The 13,682-nt window shown below is 39.8% G+C and overlaps 2 protein-coding genes across 6 annotated transcripts in view; both read right to left on the minus strand.

Moving 5' to 3' along the window:
- LOC105202478 (activated Cdc42 kinase-like) overlaps positions 1–13,682 on the minus strand; it is a 289,383-nt gene that overhangs the window by 209,009 nt on the left and 66,692 nt on the right. The window lies entirely within an intron of this gene.
- On the minus strand, positions 9,337–11,040 carry LOC113004990. Its single transcript, XM_039459697.1, has 2 exons — positions 10,389–11,040; positions 9,337–10,235 (listed from the first exon to the last, which is right to left on the minus strand). Exons 1-2 carry the CDS (start codon positions 10,870–10,872, stop codon positions 9,772–9,774), a joined length of 948 nt encoding a protein of 315 aa, XP_039315631.1. The 5' UTR covers positions 10,873–11,040; the 3' UTR covers positions 9,337–9,771.

Genomic DNA, 13,682 nt, shown 5'->3' on the forward strand with positions numbered 1-13,682 from the left:
GCGTTACTATGTAACTTTCCTGCGCAATGTTGAATTTCAAAATCATATTCCTGCAGCTGTTCTAGCCAACGCGCTGTCCCTCAAAATCCTTGAAGGACATTAACCAACGCAAAGAAACATAATTTGTTCTAACTAGGAATTTACGTCCATACAAATGATGAAAAGTTTTAAATGAATCAACGGCCAGAAGTTCCCTCCGAGTAACACAATAATTTCTCTCAGTTTTATTAAAAACTCGACTGTAATAAGCTAAAACTTTTTCCTTCCCATGTTGGATTTGAGAAAGTATCGCCCCTAAACCATGATTAGAAGCGTCCGTATCAAGAATGAATTCCCCATCCACAGTTGAAAAAGACAAGATTGGAGAAAATATTAAATTTTGTTTCAACTTTTCAAACGCCTGCTGACACTCTTCATTCCAGACAAACTTCGTTAAATTTTCTGTGAGAACAAATAAGGGCTTCGCAATAAACAAAAATCTTTTTACAAATTTCCTATAATAAGAACAAAAGCCTAAAAAGCTGCAAATTTGCTTTTTATTTCGAGGAACTGGCCAACTCCTAATACACTCGATTTTCTCAGGATCTGTAGAAATGCCATTCTCAGAAACAACATAACCTAAATACTTTACTTCCCTATTGAATAAAAAACACTTATTTGGATTTAATGTGAAATTTGCCTTTTTTAAAAGAAGGAAAACTTCTCTTAAATTTGCTAACATTTCCTCAAAATTTTTTCCAAATATGATCACATCGTCTAAATATACCAAACAAATTTTATTGAGAATTAAACTTTCTCTATTAAACGCTCGAAAGTAGCCGGAGCATTGCAAAGTCCAAAGGATATCACTGTAAATTGCCATAAACCATTACCAATAGAAAAAGCTGTCTTTTCCTTATCCTGCGAACAAAGCTTAACTTGCCAGTACCCACTCTTCAGATCTAAAGTACAAAACCAAGAATTTCCGAGCAGACGGACGAGCAAATCTATCCAAGGTATTGAATAAAAATCCTTTTTAGTTACAGCATTGAGCTTTCTAAAATCAACACAAAATCTAATTGAACCATTCTTCTACCTCACTCAAAACAGCAGGAGACACCCACGGACTACGTGTTTCCTTGATAACACCCTGTTGTTTCATTTCAAATAAAATTTTGTCTACTTCCTCACGCATGTGCAAAGAGATGCGTCTAGGCGATTGTTTAATGGGTAAAGAATTTATAACATCGATAGAATGCATTTCCAGTGAACAATTTCCAGCAACGACGCTCTCTGTAAAAATATTCTGAAATTCATCCAATAGTCCGGCAAATTTCTCCTTTTGAGAGACGTCCAAAGTTTGAGATTGTTTTCAAAAAAATTCTGAAAAAAAATAGGAACGCTAACACAAGAATTACAAATTCTCAAACATAAAAGATTTCTCTGATTTTCCTCTTCTTCACCGAAAATGGAAACAAACATTTTCTCTAGACCAATTTTTTTTAGAAAATCTACTCCCAAAATACATTTATCACTGATTTTTGCTAAATAAACGGGAATTTCCAAAATAAACTTCCCGATTTTCACTGTCACATTAACTTTATAATTAACCGAACTGTTTCCCCAGTAGAATAACACAATTGACTATCAAAAATCGGAGAAAGACGTTTGTTCTTCCTTAATAAATTCGATCTAAGTACCGACACATCAGAACCCGTATCAATTCTAAACAAACATTCTTGGCCGTCAACTCGGCCCTTAAAACAAAAATTGTTTATTTTTTCTACTATCCTATTTACACGAAAATTCCTTTCAGTTGGAGTCTTTCGCCGTATTTTGGAAACCTCTCGAAATCGACTACAAGAAAATGCAATAAAAAATATAGAATGTTAGGGAAGTACTAATACTCTTTAATTAGGGAACTACTGATATTCTAATATAGTATCTTTTATTGCATATTCTTGCAGCTTATTTCAAGACTTTTCCAAAACACTACAAGAAAGTTTATTTTTGTTAAGTACTTTCCGAGTTGTAACGCTTAAAAGTTACAATACACCGTAGCTTTCAAGCCTCACAACTCGAAAAGTACTCAACGAAAATAAACTTTCTTGTAATGTTTTGGAAAGGTCTCGAGATAAGCTACAAGAATATGAAATAAAAAGTACAAGCTCCCATTTAAAAAATTGAAGGTGTCCTTCACGTGATTTTCAAGCAACTATTTAAGGTCAAATTAATGACACCATCTTATGTTCCTCTCGAAATCATACAACTTTGTCTGAAACATTTTTGTCTACTGGGTATAGTTTTCAAGATATTTGACTGGATCATTTAAAATGGGACACCCTATATAATGTATAATATAAAGTATATTATTTATATAAGTATATATAATTAAGTTAATTTTTTACTGATTTTCATAGATGTTATTGAAACATTTTTAAAACAAATTTCAAAATCAATAATAATTAAAAAATAAATAAAATAACTAATATTAAATAAACATTAAATAAATATTAAATAAACATTAAAAAAATACTTACCACAATCATTTTTTCAATTAAATAATTCATAAAAAATAAATACTTAAACAATATTAAATAAACGTTTATTTAAAAAAAATTAAAAAAATATATGATATTAAATTAAAATTGAATAAATGTTAAATTAATGTTTTTAAAAAATGTTTTTTCAAATAAAAAATTAATGTAAAATAAATATTAAATTAAAATTAAATAAATGTTAAATTAATATTTTTAAAAAATGTTTTTTTCAATAAAAATGTAATGTGAAAAATTAAACGTGAAATAAACGTTAAATAAGTATTTTCCAAAATCATTATTTCAAATATTTAATTAATGTTAAATAAACATTAAATAAACGTTAAATAAATATTAAATAAATATTTTCTCTAAATCATTATTTTAAATATTTAATTAATGTACCATAAATATTTAATGAATGTTTAATAAATATTTTTGTTATAATGAATTGTACAATAAAAAATTAATATTAAATAAATATTAAAAAACATTTAAAAATTATTGTGTGGTGATTGGGATACTTTTAATGCATTACATTATATATCCATCCATATTATATAAAATATATATATATATATATATATATATATACATACATATATATTATATATATATATATAAATATAATATATGATAACATACACACACGCACACGCGCACGCGCGCGCGCGCACACACACGCACGCACGCACGCACGCACGCACGCACGCACGCACGCACGCACGCACGCACGCACGCACGCACGCACACACACACACACACATGGTACTTTATTCCTTGCGGAGTACACTGCGGACCTCCGCTTCGCTTACATAGTTTCGAGATTTTATTGCTCGCATCCTGTACAACGCACGAGAGAGAGAGAAAGATCACTCATCCATTCATACCTGGACACTCATTCTCTGGACCTCCGTTTCCGCCGCATTTTCCTCTCTTCCTCCCACACTCTCATTCATACTCAGCCACCCTCATCCCTCCCTTATCTCCTCCAGTTTCTTCATCCAAATCTCTCCCCACCCCCTCTCACTTAAAACCTCTTCCACCATCTCTTGCCATCCCTTTTCCGTCCCTCAATCCGTGCATTCCACCATATATGTTCCCATTTCCTCTCCCCATTCACATATCCTACACTTTCTTTTCTCCTTCTCTTCCCAGTATCTACCTCCTCTCATACCCTCTCCTAACCTAAACCTTGCAATCCTTTTCCATCTTTCCTCCTTCCAATCCCTCTTCAAGTACTCCGGCACTCCTCTTCTTCACTCTGTTATACCATCTGTTGAACCTCGAGCTCCTAATTCTTTCCCACCTTTCCTCTTCCTGCCGCCTCCTCTCTCTTGTTACTCACTTAAAAACTCTTCCCCCCTTAACCCTCCCACTCCTCTCAACCTTTCTATCTCTTTAATATTCCAGCTCTTCTCTTCATAGAAACCTCTTCTTTCTTCCTCCCATTTTCCCATCACCTTTCCCTCCTTCGCTCTACCTCTTATCTCCTCCTAACACAAACTTGCCAACTCCCCCCCTCCTCCTTCGCCCAGTTTCCTTTCATAGCTCCATGCCCTCATTCCTGCTCTTCCCCTTAATTTTTCCCTCTGCACCTCCTCCTTTACCATGTATCCCGATGTGTATCTTCCCACTCCTATTACCCATTTCAAATACCTGTCCTGTATCCTCTCTACCCCTTCCCTTTCTTTCCACCCCCAAATTTCTGCACCATAGCTAACCACCGTCCACACCAACCTATCAAATAACCTATCAAATACCACCTTCTAGCCCAGTCCTTTCCGAATTTCCTCTTTCCTATTCCCCATACCTCTCTCATCACCAACGCTCCTTTTTTGACTCTCTCCTCTATATGCTGTTTCTGTCCCCCATTTGCCATCATCATGTACCTCAGATATTTATCCCTTTTCACTTCCTCTATTTCATTTCCTTTCCATTTCCACATTATCTTTTTTTGTCTCCCACCCCCTCTTCTACACCTCATCACTTATGTTTTCTCCACATTTACTTTAAATCTTTTCTGTTCTACATATCCTTCTAATGTTTTTATTAACCCTTTCATCCCTGCTTCATCCTCTGCCACCACCGCCACATCATCCGCATACGCCAGGGAATAGATTTTTCTTCCCTTCACCTTTACTCCCCCCAATCTCCCCTTTTCTAACTCCTCATCCAAATCCGCTAGCAATAGTGTGAACATGCATGGGCTCAATGGACATCCCTGTCTCACTCCTCTACCTGTCCAAAAGTTGTCCCCCTCCCTTTCCCCCACACTTACTCTACTTATTGTCTCCTCCAAAACTTCCTCACACCTCACCACCAGACTCTCTCTCACTCCCTTCCTCCTCATTGTCTGTACCAGTATCTCCCTATCCACCGAGTCAAACGCTGCTTTCATATCCACAAACATAACTACTGTTTGCCTTTCGTTTCCGCTATTTTCTTATTTATTAGATAATTTAACACGTATATGTGGTCTATCGTTACTACCCCTCCCCTACACCCCGTTTGACTCGGTGGTAATGTCCCTTTATTTTCCACATCTTCCTTCAATCTCTCCGCTAAAACCGCCGCGTATACTTTATACGCCGTTTGCGTAAGCGTAACCCTCCTATAGTCTTCTACCTCCCCCCCCTTTTTTCACTATCGCTACCACTATCCCTTCTCTCCATTCTTCCGGCCATCTCTCTCCCTTCCACACCCTATTGCATATTTCCCAAAGCCGTTCTCTTGTTTCCCCATATTTCCATACTCATTTATGATCCCATCCCCTCCTGCCGCTTTTCTGTCCTTTAATTTCATTATCGCCCTACCAATTTCCTCTCTACTAATCTCTTCTTCCTCCTCTACCCCTCTGCCAATTACCACCCCTCTTATCCTCCACTCCACTCCCCCCAGTACCTCTCTGAAGTGTTTATCCCACTCCCCCATTTCAATTCCTTCACTGACTCTCTTTCTCTTCCTCCTTCCTTTATTCACTACCTTCCACACATCCTTTTAGGATCTTATTCCTTCTATTTCCCTCTCCCTTTTCTTCTTCTCCTCACAATGTTCCCTGTACTTCCTCCTCATTTCTTTATATTTTTTCCCCTTTTTTTCCCCTCTCCTCCTCCACCTTTTTAATTTCTCCATAACCTCTCTTTTCCTATCCCTACATTTTTCATCCTCTCTCACCATCCTCTCCGTTCCTTCTCTTCCTTCTCTACTCTCTCTAATGCCACTTCTACTTTTCTCTTCATTTTCCTCCAAACCTCCCCTACCTCCTCACTATCCCTCTTCCCAAAGTATTCCTCAAATTTCTTTTTTCCTTTCTCCGTCCAAACCCTGCTTCTTCCTCTCCCTTTCCTTTTCCCGGTCCTCTTTTCCCTCCGCCCTCCTCCCTCAACCCATACCGTTATCGGCTGATGATCGGAGTCCACCCAATCCTCCACCTTCATCTTTTCCACCTTCCTTCTTGTTTCCTCATCCTCGATCACGTAATCTATTACGGTCCCTCCCTTCCCTCCTGTATACGTCCATTCCCCCTCTTCATCCCCCTTTACGCTTCCATTCAATATTCAACATTCCAATTCTCCTATATAACCACATAGCTTCTTTCCCTCTCTATTCACCTTTTCATCCTTCGAGCTCCTTTTTCCCTGTTCTATCCCTTCCTCTTCATCACCTATTCTTCCCCCTTCTCTCCCCGTCTTAGCATTAAAATCCCCCCCCCCTATTAATACCCTCACCCCTTCCTTTCTATCCTCCATCCACTCTCTTAGTTTTCCCATTTTTTCCTCCAAATCTCTATTTACATACCTATTAGCCTCCACCACTCTCCCCCTAAATTTACTTTTACTGCTGTAATCCCTCCTCTTTTCTTTCCTTATCCTCTTTTTCTCTCCCCTCCCTTATCCTCACAATCATTCCTCCCATTGCCCTCCCTTTCTTACTCTTCTTTGCCGCCTCTTGCACTTCCCACACGTATCCTTTTGGCAGCCATTTTCGAACTCTTTCCTATCCCTTCTTCTGTAACTAAGTCTCACTCAGGAACATCACATCTCATTCTTTTAGTCTCTCCCTGAAATCCTTCTCATTGTTTTCCATACCTGCCACATTCCAAAAGCCTAACTTATACTTTTTGCCATCTTCTTTTTTCTTATTCCTCCTCTTTTTCCTATGTTTCTCCTTTTCTATATTTCCTTCTTTTTCCCCCTCTCCCTCCGTCCACCGACCTACTAAAAATCCTCTTCCTCTTTTTCCATCCCTCTTCTTTTCTCTATTCCCCCCTTCCATTCTCTTACTTCTTTTCCGTGCCATTCCCTCAACTCATCCTTAATCTCATCCCATACCCATAATTTCTCCTCAATCCATATTTTCATATATCCTACTCTTACTTTCCTACCTTCCCTCCTTATCCTTTCCGTTACCCTACCCTTTCCTCCTGCTTCTTCCTCATCCCCCTTTTTCTGCTCCCCCCTCCCTCTACCTTTCTCAATGTCTTCCATTCTTTTCTCTAAATTGTCTAATCTTTTCCTCATATCTTCCATCCATTCCCTCATCTCTGCTTTCCCCTCCTTCACCTCTCTTAATTCCGCTTTAATTTTCTTAAAACTCTCTCACCTCCCTTAATAACTCACACAATCCTTCTTCTTGCTTTTTCGGCTGTTTTTCCGGCGATCTCAATACCTTTATACTTTTCTTAAAGATATCTGCCTGTAATGCACCTATCTCCTTCCTTTTCTCTTCTCTTTTAAACGCATCTATCAGCGACAGACTATATACTCTATCCCTCATCCCTTCTGCTTTGCTCAGTCTTCCCACTTTCCTCTTCTCCTCTCCTTTCCCCTCCTCTACTTCCCTTTCCCACTCCTTCCCTCTCTCCTTTCCTTTCTCCATCTCGTCTTTCTTCTAACCTGCCAACTTTCCCTATTCAAGAGTTTATTTACTTGCAGTCGGGTTAAAAATTTTTGAAATATTTATATAATTATTTTAATTTTAAATAAAATGTAAATAATTTTTGTTTTTTTAAAATTAAGTAATCTACCAGGTGTATGTATAAGTTTTTTCTGATTTTTTGGTAAAAAAAAATACGTAATTTTCAAGAGAAATTAATTTTTTTTTATTCAAAATATTGACCATCGGCTTCTACACATTTCGCCCATCTTTCAGATAATTTATGAATACCATGCCAGAAAAACTGCTTGTCTTTTGCGGCAAACCATTTGTCGAGCCATTTTCCAACTTCCTCAAAATTGCTGATGTGCGCGCTCGATCGTAAATCGCCGCACTTTAATTTTCAAATAGAAGGACAAAAGAGAAAAGAGACAAGAAGACTAGGCGCCGGTACTCGTCTCGCACGAGACGATAAGGATCGTGACGATTACGGGGAGATTGAGATCGGTGAAATAATTGTTTAGAGAATTCACGGGAGTTAAACAGTTCAATATATTTATAGATTATCACAGATACACTGCATGATCACCAAAGTGATTGAAACTTCGAATACGATACAGTTCCGCGCCACGTGGTAATGGCGTGACCACAGGAATCTCGCCACCGTAGATCGCAATGGTGCGCGCCGAGAGATCTCGCCACCGGAGATCTCATGTACAAATTCTTACCACGCGTGCGAGCGCGAAGAGCGTGTTTCACAAAATCACGATTGTTCGATTCTCGCCAAACAGAGAATCTTCAAAGCAACCGCGGTTCGAGCGCGTTCGCTGCCGCGCTGCTGCGTGATCACGATATCGACGCGTGACACTCGTCGCCGACGGCAAACGCGAGCCGGTTCGGAGCACGCGAGTTTGCTCCGGTTTCTTCCTCACTCACGAAAACGCGCTGTTGATAGGCTCGATCACTTGGATATCACTCGCGTGAGTCCAGCGTTGCGACCGCGATCTTAGAGTAGTGGCGAATCTCGACAAACTTACATACGGCCAAAATGCGTGTTGCTGCTTCGAAAACTCGAGGAAGAAGAAGGAAGAAGAAGCAGGAAACGAACAACTCGCGTCGCCCTATCCGCGCAGAAAACGGGAATTGCGAGCGCTCCCCTCCCGGATATCTTCAGCGCTACGGTGATATATTGAATAACTTAGTGATTTCGCGATAAGATAATCTCGGGGAGGTGGCGCCGTCCCGCGATCTAAGTAAAGCGCGCAAACAACACGACTGTACGTCGCGGTTTTATTTTCCATCTCAAAACAGCTAAAGTGCTGCTCTGCGAGCGCGTGCCCCATTGATGCGAAGAGGTGATAGTCAGATGGCGCCAGGTCTGGGGAGTACGGCGGGTGCGGAAGGATGAGATTTTAAGGTGTCTTTCACTGGTTTTGCTGTGTGAGACGGCGCATTGTCGTGTAACAAAATCACTTTGCCATATCTTCTGGCCCATTCCGGTCGTCTTTCGATTAATGCGTGGTTTAAATTAATCATTTGTTGGCGATAGCGATGTGTATTATGTGCCGGTTTCGCCAGGCTTCAAGAGTTCATAATACACAATACCGCTCTGGTCCCACCAGACACAGAGCATGGTCTTCTTGCCGAAGCAATTTGGCCTTGGTGTTGATGGACCGGCTTCGCCAGGTGAAAGCCACGATTTTTTCCGCTTCGGGTTTTCAAAATAAATCCATTTTTCGTCACCCGTCACAATTCGATACAAAAATTATTTCCTTTCATAGCGTTAAAGCAGCATTTCACAAGTGACTTTGCGATTTTCCATTTGACGTTCATTCAAATTGTGTGGGACCCATTTACCGAGTTTATTGATCTTTCCCATTGTAAACGTCTGCTAATTGTTTCTTGTGATACATGTAATGCTTCTGCTAATTGCCATTGAGTTTGAGTTGGGTCATCATCCAATAATTCCTGCAATTGCTCGTCTTCGCATTTTTGTGATCTACCAGAGCGCTCATTGTCTTTCACATTGAAATCACCACTTTTAAATTGTCGAAACCATGTCTCACATGTTCTATCGATGGAGCATGTTCATCATATGTTTCTACCAGCAAACGATGACTTTCAACAGCCTTTTTCTTTTGATTAAATAAAAAAAGCAATGCGTGCCGCAAATGTTGTTTTTCAGGCACAAAACTCGACATGATCACTGAACAATAAAACAAAGACGCTAGTTTTTGGCGGACTCAACTTGTGTGTGTTTGTACAGGGTTGGGCAGAGGAACCTGACACATTTTAATAACCACTTGCGCGGCCGCTATTAATCGGAAGAGGTTGAAACTCCGGGAGAATAAACTAGACACTTGAAGGTTTTTTTTGTTTATTTACCAAAAATTATATCGGCTAAATGATGGCCGTTACAAGCAATACAATTTTCGAGGCGTTTTTCGAAATTATCATACACTTTTTTCAACATCGCTGGCTTTATTTCTGCAATTTCTCTCCGAATATTGGCTCTCAGCTGGTCCAAGGTTCGAGGTTTGTTAGCGTAGATACGTTGCTTCAAATAGCCCCACAAAAAGAAGTCGCACACTGAGAGATCGGGCGAACGTGGTGGCCATGGAAACTCAGTGTTGCGAGACAGCAGACGGGTGCCGAATTCTTCACGTAGGAAATCCAACGTCTTTTTCGCCGTATGGCACGTGACGCCATCTTGTTGGAAGAAGGTGCGACGAAACTTGCGTTTCTTCTTCAACTCCGGTATTAAGAACGTTTTTAACATCTCCAGATAGCGCTCCGTGTTGATCGTTCTTTGAAAGAAGTAAGGCCCCACTATTCCCCACTCTGCAACTCCACACCAAACAGTCACGCGTTCGGAATGTAACGGCTCCTCGACTATCTGCTGAGGGTTCTCCGTAGCATAATAACGACAGTTTTGTTTGTTTACTGTCTTGTTCAAATAAAAATGAACTTCGTCGCTAATCATTAAAAACTTACGGTCAATTTCTTCGTTGTCCAACAACTCCTTCATTTTTTCTGCGAATCTTAATCGAGCTGCATAGTCGGTATATTTCAATTCCTGGGTTATGAGAATTTTGTAGGGATGAAAATTCATCGCTTTCAATATTCTGCTAAACGATCGACGAGACATTCCGAGAGCTTGAGCATGTTTACCGGCAGAACGGCGTGGACTTCGTTGCAAAGAGGTGCGAACGCGTGTCTCATTTTCAGGGATTCTTACCGTTCTTGGTTGCCCTGGAGGCTTTTGTTTCGTGGCTGTGGCTGTTTGTCGGAAGTTTTTGACCCACAGATTCACAGAATTACGAGAGGGAACCGGATCTCGTGGACGAAGAGAATATTCAATACGAAAATCGCGAATTGCTTGAACGTAGGACTGAGTTATGAAAAAACGCTCGCAAACGAACGCGCGTTGTTGCGGCGGCCACTTCTCCATACTGGAACTGTACTGATATGTAAACATAAACCTTCAACTATCTATTTTTCGCTCCCGGAGTTACAGCGCCCTCTTTTCACTTGGAGGGGAATAACGATTTTTTAAAATGTGTCAGGTTTTTCTGCCCAACCCTGTAGTTCTATGTCAGACGAACAAAATGACGTATGTGTCAAATTAATACGCTGCGTACTTTTCGCTGGCACCATCTCTTAGTGAAACCGGAAAAAACTTATGCATACACCTGGTATTTTTGCAGAAAATATTTACTATAAAATATGACTCTTTTTATATTTAAGATGATCACACTTTTTAATTTAAGAAAACAATTTGATCAAGTTTAATAATATTTTTAGCTTATTTGTAAATCATTGTATAGATGTATAGCAAATGTAAAAATACAAAATTAGGATAATATATCGGTTGCTCAAAAATTACTCCAATTCAAAATTTCCCGCAATTGCACTTACTCTCTCCTGCTATGCTTCTCGCTTCTACCGCGATGTCGCTACCCTCCCTCTTTTCTGCTTTCTCTGTACTCTCTATACCTGATCTCCCGTCTAACCTCTAAATCCCGTCCCAACCCTACTATCACTCCTGTCTCACTATTCCCTTATCCCGGTCCTTTACCCTTATTCGCCCTCCTCCACCAGCCTCTTCCCTTTCTCTTTACCTCCTCGCACTCCACCACGTCTCACCTTATCCCCTTACTCCCGCTTATCAATCGCACTCTCCACACACACACATACACACGTCAATCACTCTCGCTACCGGAAACGGAAGTCCGCATTATATTATATATCAACGTTTTTATTTTTTTTTATGATTTACAATTAAAGATTAATAATATTATTATTTACAATATTTTTAGTAAATTAGCATTAAAAGTATTAAAAGCATAAAAAGTACTTGAAATAAATGCGCAATAATTGGAAGTTCATATAGTATTTTGTAAATTTGTTAATTTAATATAATATACGGAAGGATCCTGTTTGATCACGTTGCGATTGACCACATCGTGCCCCCATCACATCGTGAGAACAACGTGATACGTTTTCGTGCGCACGGTGGAATTATCACGTTACCCTCACGCCGTGAAATGTTCCCATCACGCGTGATTACACCATGCAACCTTATACGTGTACACGCGTGCGCCCATTACATTGTGAGGACACTGTAATGGACTTTTGCACGCACAGCGTGATTATCACGTCGTGAAAATAACGTAAACTCACGAATTGTTATCTGGGCAGTTAAATCGTGTTCTGTGAGTAACGTTTCCATACGAAATTTCCAATTGCTAAAGTTAGTCCCATCGAAGAGAGGAACTTTATATCTGTCTTCTTCCTTCTCATGTGTTACAGTAAACCGCACACACGAAATAAGCTATTACCGGAACATACGCACAAATTAACACTATTATTTTTACTCGCGTTAATTGTACACTGCGCGTTTTAATCTGAGCCCATAACCTAAGAAATAATCGGTGTACAATTTAAATGGACAGAAAAAACTTTGATTTAAAGGGCCAAAATAACATTTAGTTGAGCGTCTGATAATGCGTCTAAATCTTGACTGACAGAAACAAAGTGACGATTTATTTATAAACATGACAGCTGTTTCCATATAATAAATTGCTTTTGTATTATAAAAGAATTCTGTAATACATAAAGTACTTTACAAGTTTAATCCCAACTTTTCTTTTCATGTCTAAATTATCCATTTAACAAATTATTTAAAAGTTATTTTTAAAAAATAAAGGAATTTAAAAATGCTTTTTTATTATTAATCAAATTAAAATTTCTCATAAACACAAAAAATATATTTGCAATAAAAATTTACAATGGCTGTTTTAAGAACATCAAAATAAATGTTTCTATAAATCGTTATACCTACAACGGTCTCCAAGTAAAATGGTTTTGTTATTGCGACACGCACCGAGCTTCCTCTTCTTCTTAATAGAATATGGATATCCGTTCTCTACGACGCACCAAGCTAATCTCTCAGCGCGATCACGCGGCAGCATGCGCGCCGACCGTGGCGTTCCTACTCCAGGCCAGCCGACCGAGCGCGCGGATTGATGCGTTCAACCACGCGCTCGAATATATAAGCCGGCAGTGGAAACGCAGAAGTCAGATTTCTTCAGTTTTTCGACCCATGCCAGTCAAGTATTCTCGATACGCTCCCGACTACCTCGAGGACAAGCATACGCGCCTCATTTCGTATCTTCAACGAGAATCCTCTTAAGCGACCGAGAATCCTTGGACAACTCGCAACAGCTTCCGTGGCGAGCATCCTCGCCACAGTCAACCACAGCGAGCATTCTCGCCCAACCCAGTGGCCGAGCATTCTCGACTAATCCCGTTCACGTCTACGAGCATTTTCGTCGACCAGGTGTCCCTGGCCAATCAGCTTTGTCCTCGAGCATACTCGAAGAGAACAACACCGTCGAGCATCCTCGACACCAACAGGGTAATTTGTCAATCAAAATACTGTCAGGCATCCGCGCCCTGACAGTACGATTGCCTCATTTGCACAAGGCAGCTCGGGCAAACCGCGGAACCGCTAATTCCACCATACCGCCATACCGACCAATTCACGTTCGCCGCGCCGATCACCGTACGCGGCACACGCCGACAACGCATTCCGCGATTCACCGACACCCACCGGACATCGTGTCCGTATAATCTCGCAAAGACATCGTTATATATACATACGAGGTGTGTTCAAAAAGTATCGCGAATTTTGTGTTTTTTCAAAAATTATTTATTTATTCATGAATATCTATTTTGTCCCCTTCAAAGTAATCCCCATGAGATATTATACACTTGTGCCAACGG

Source organism: Solenopsis invicta, chromosome 2, assembly GCF_016802725.1.
Source record: "Solenopsis invicta isolate M01_SB chromosome 2, UNIL_Sinv_3.0, whole genome shotgun sequence".
NCBI lineage: Eukaryota > Metazoa > Arthropoda > Insecta > Hymenoptera > Formicidae > Solenopsis > Solenopsis invicta.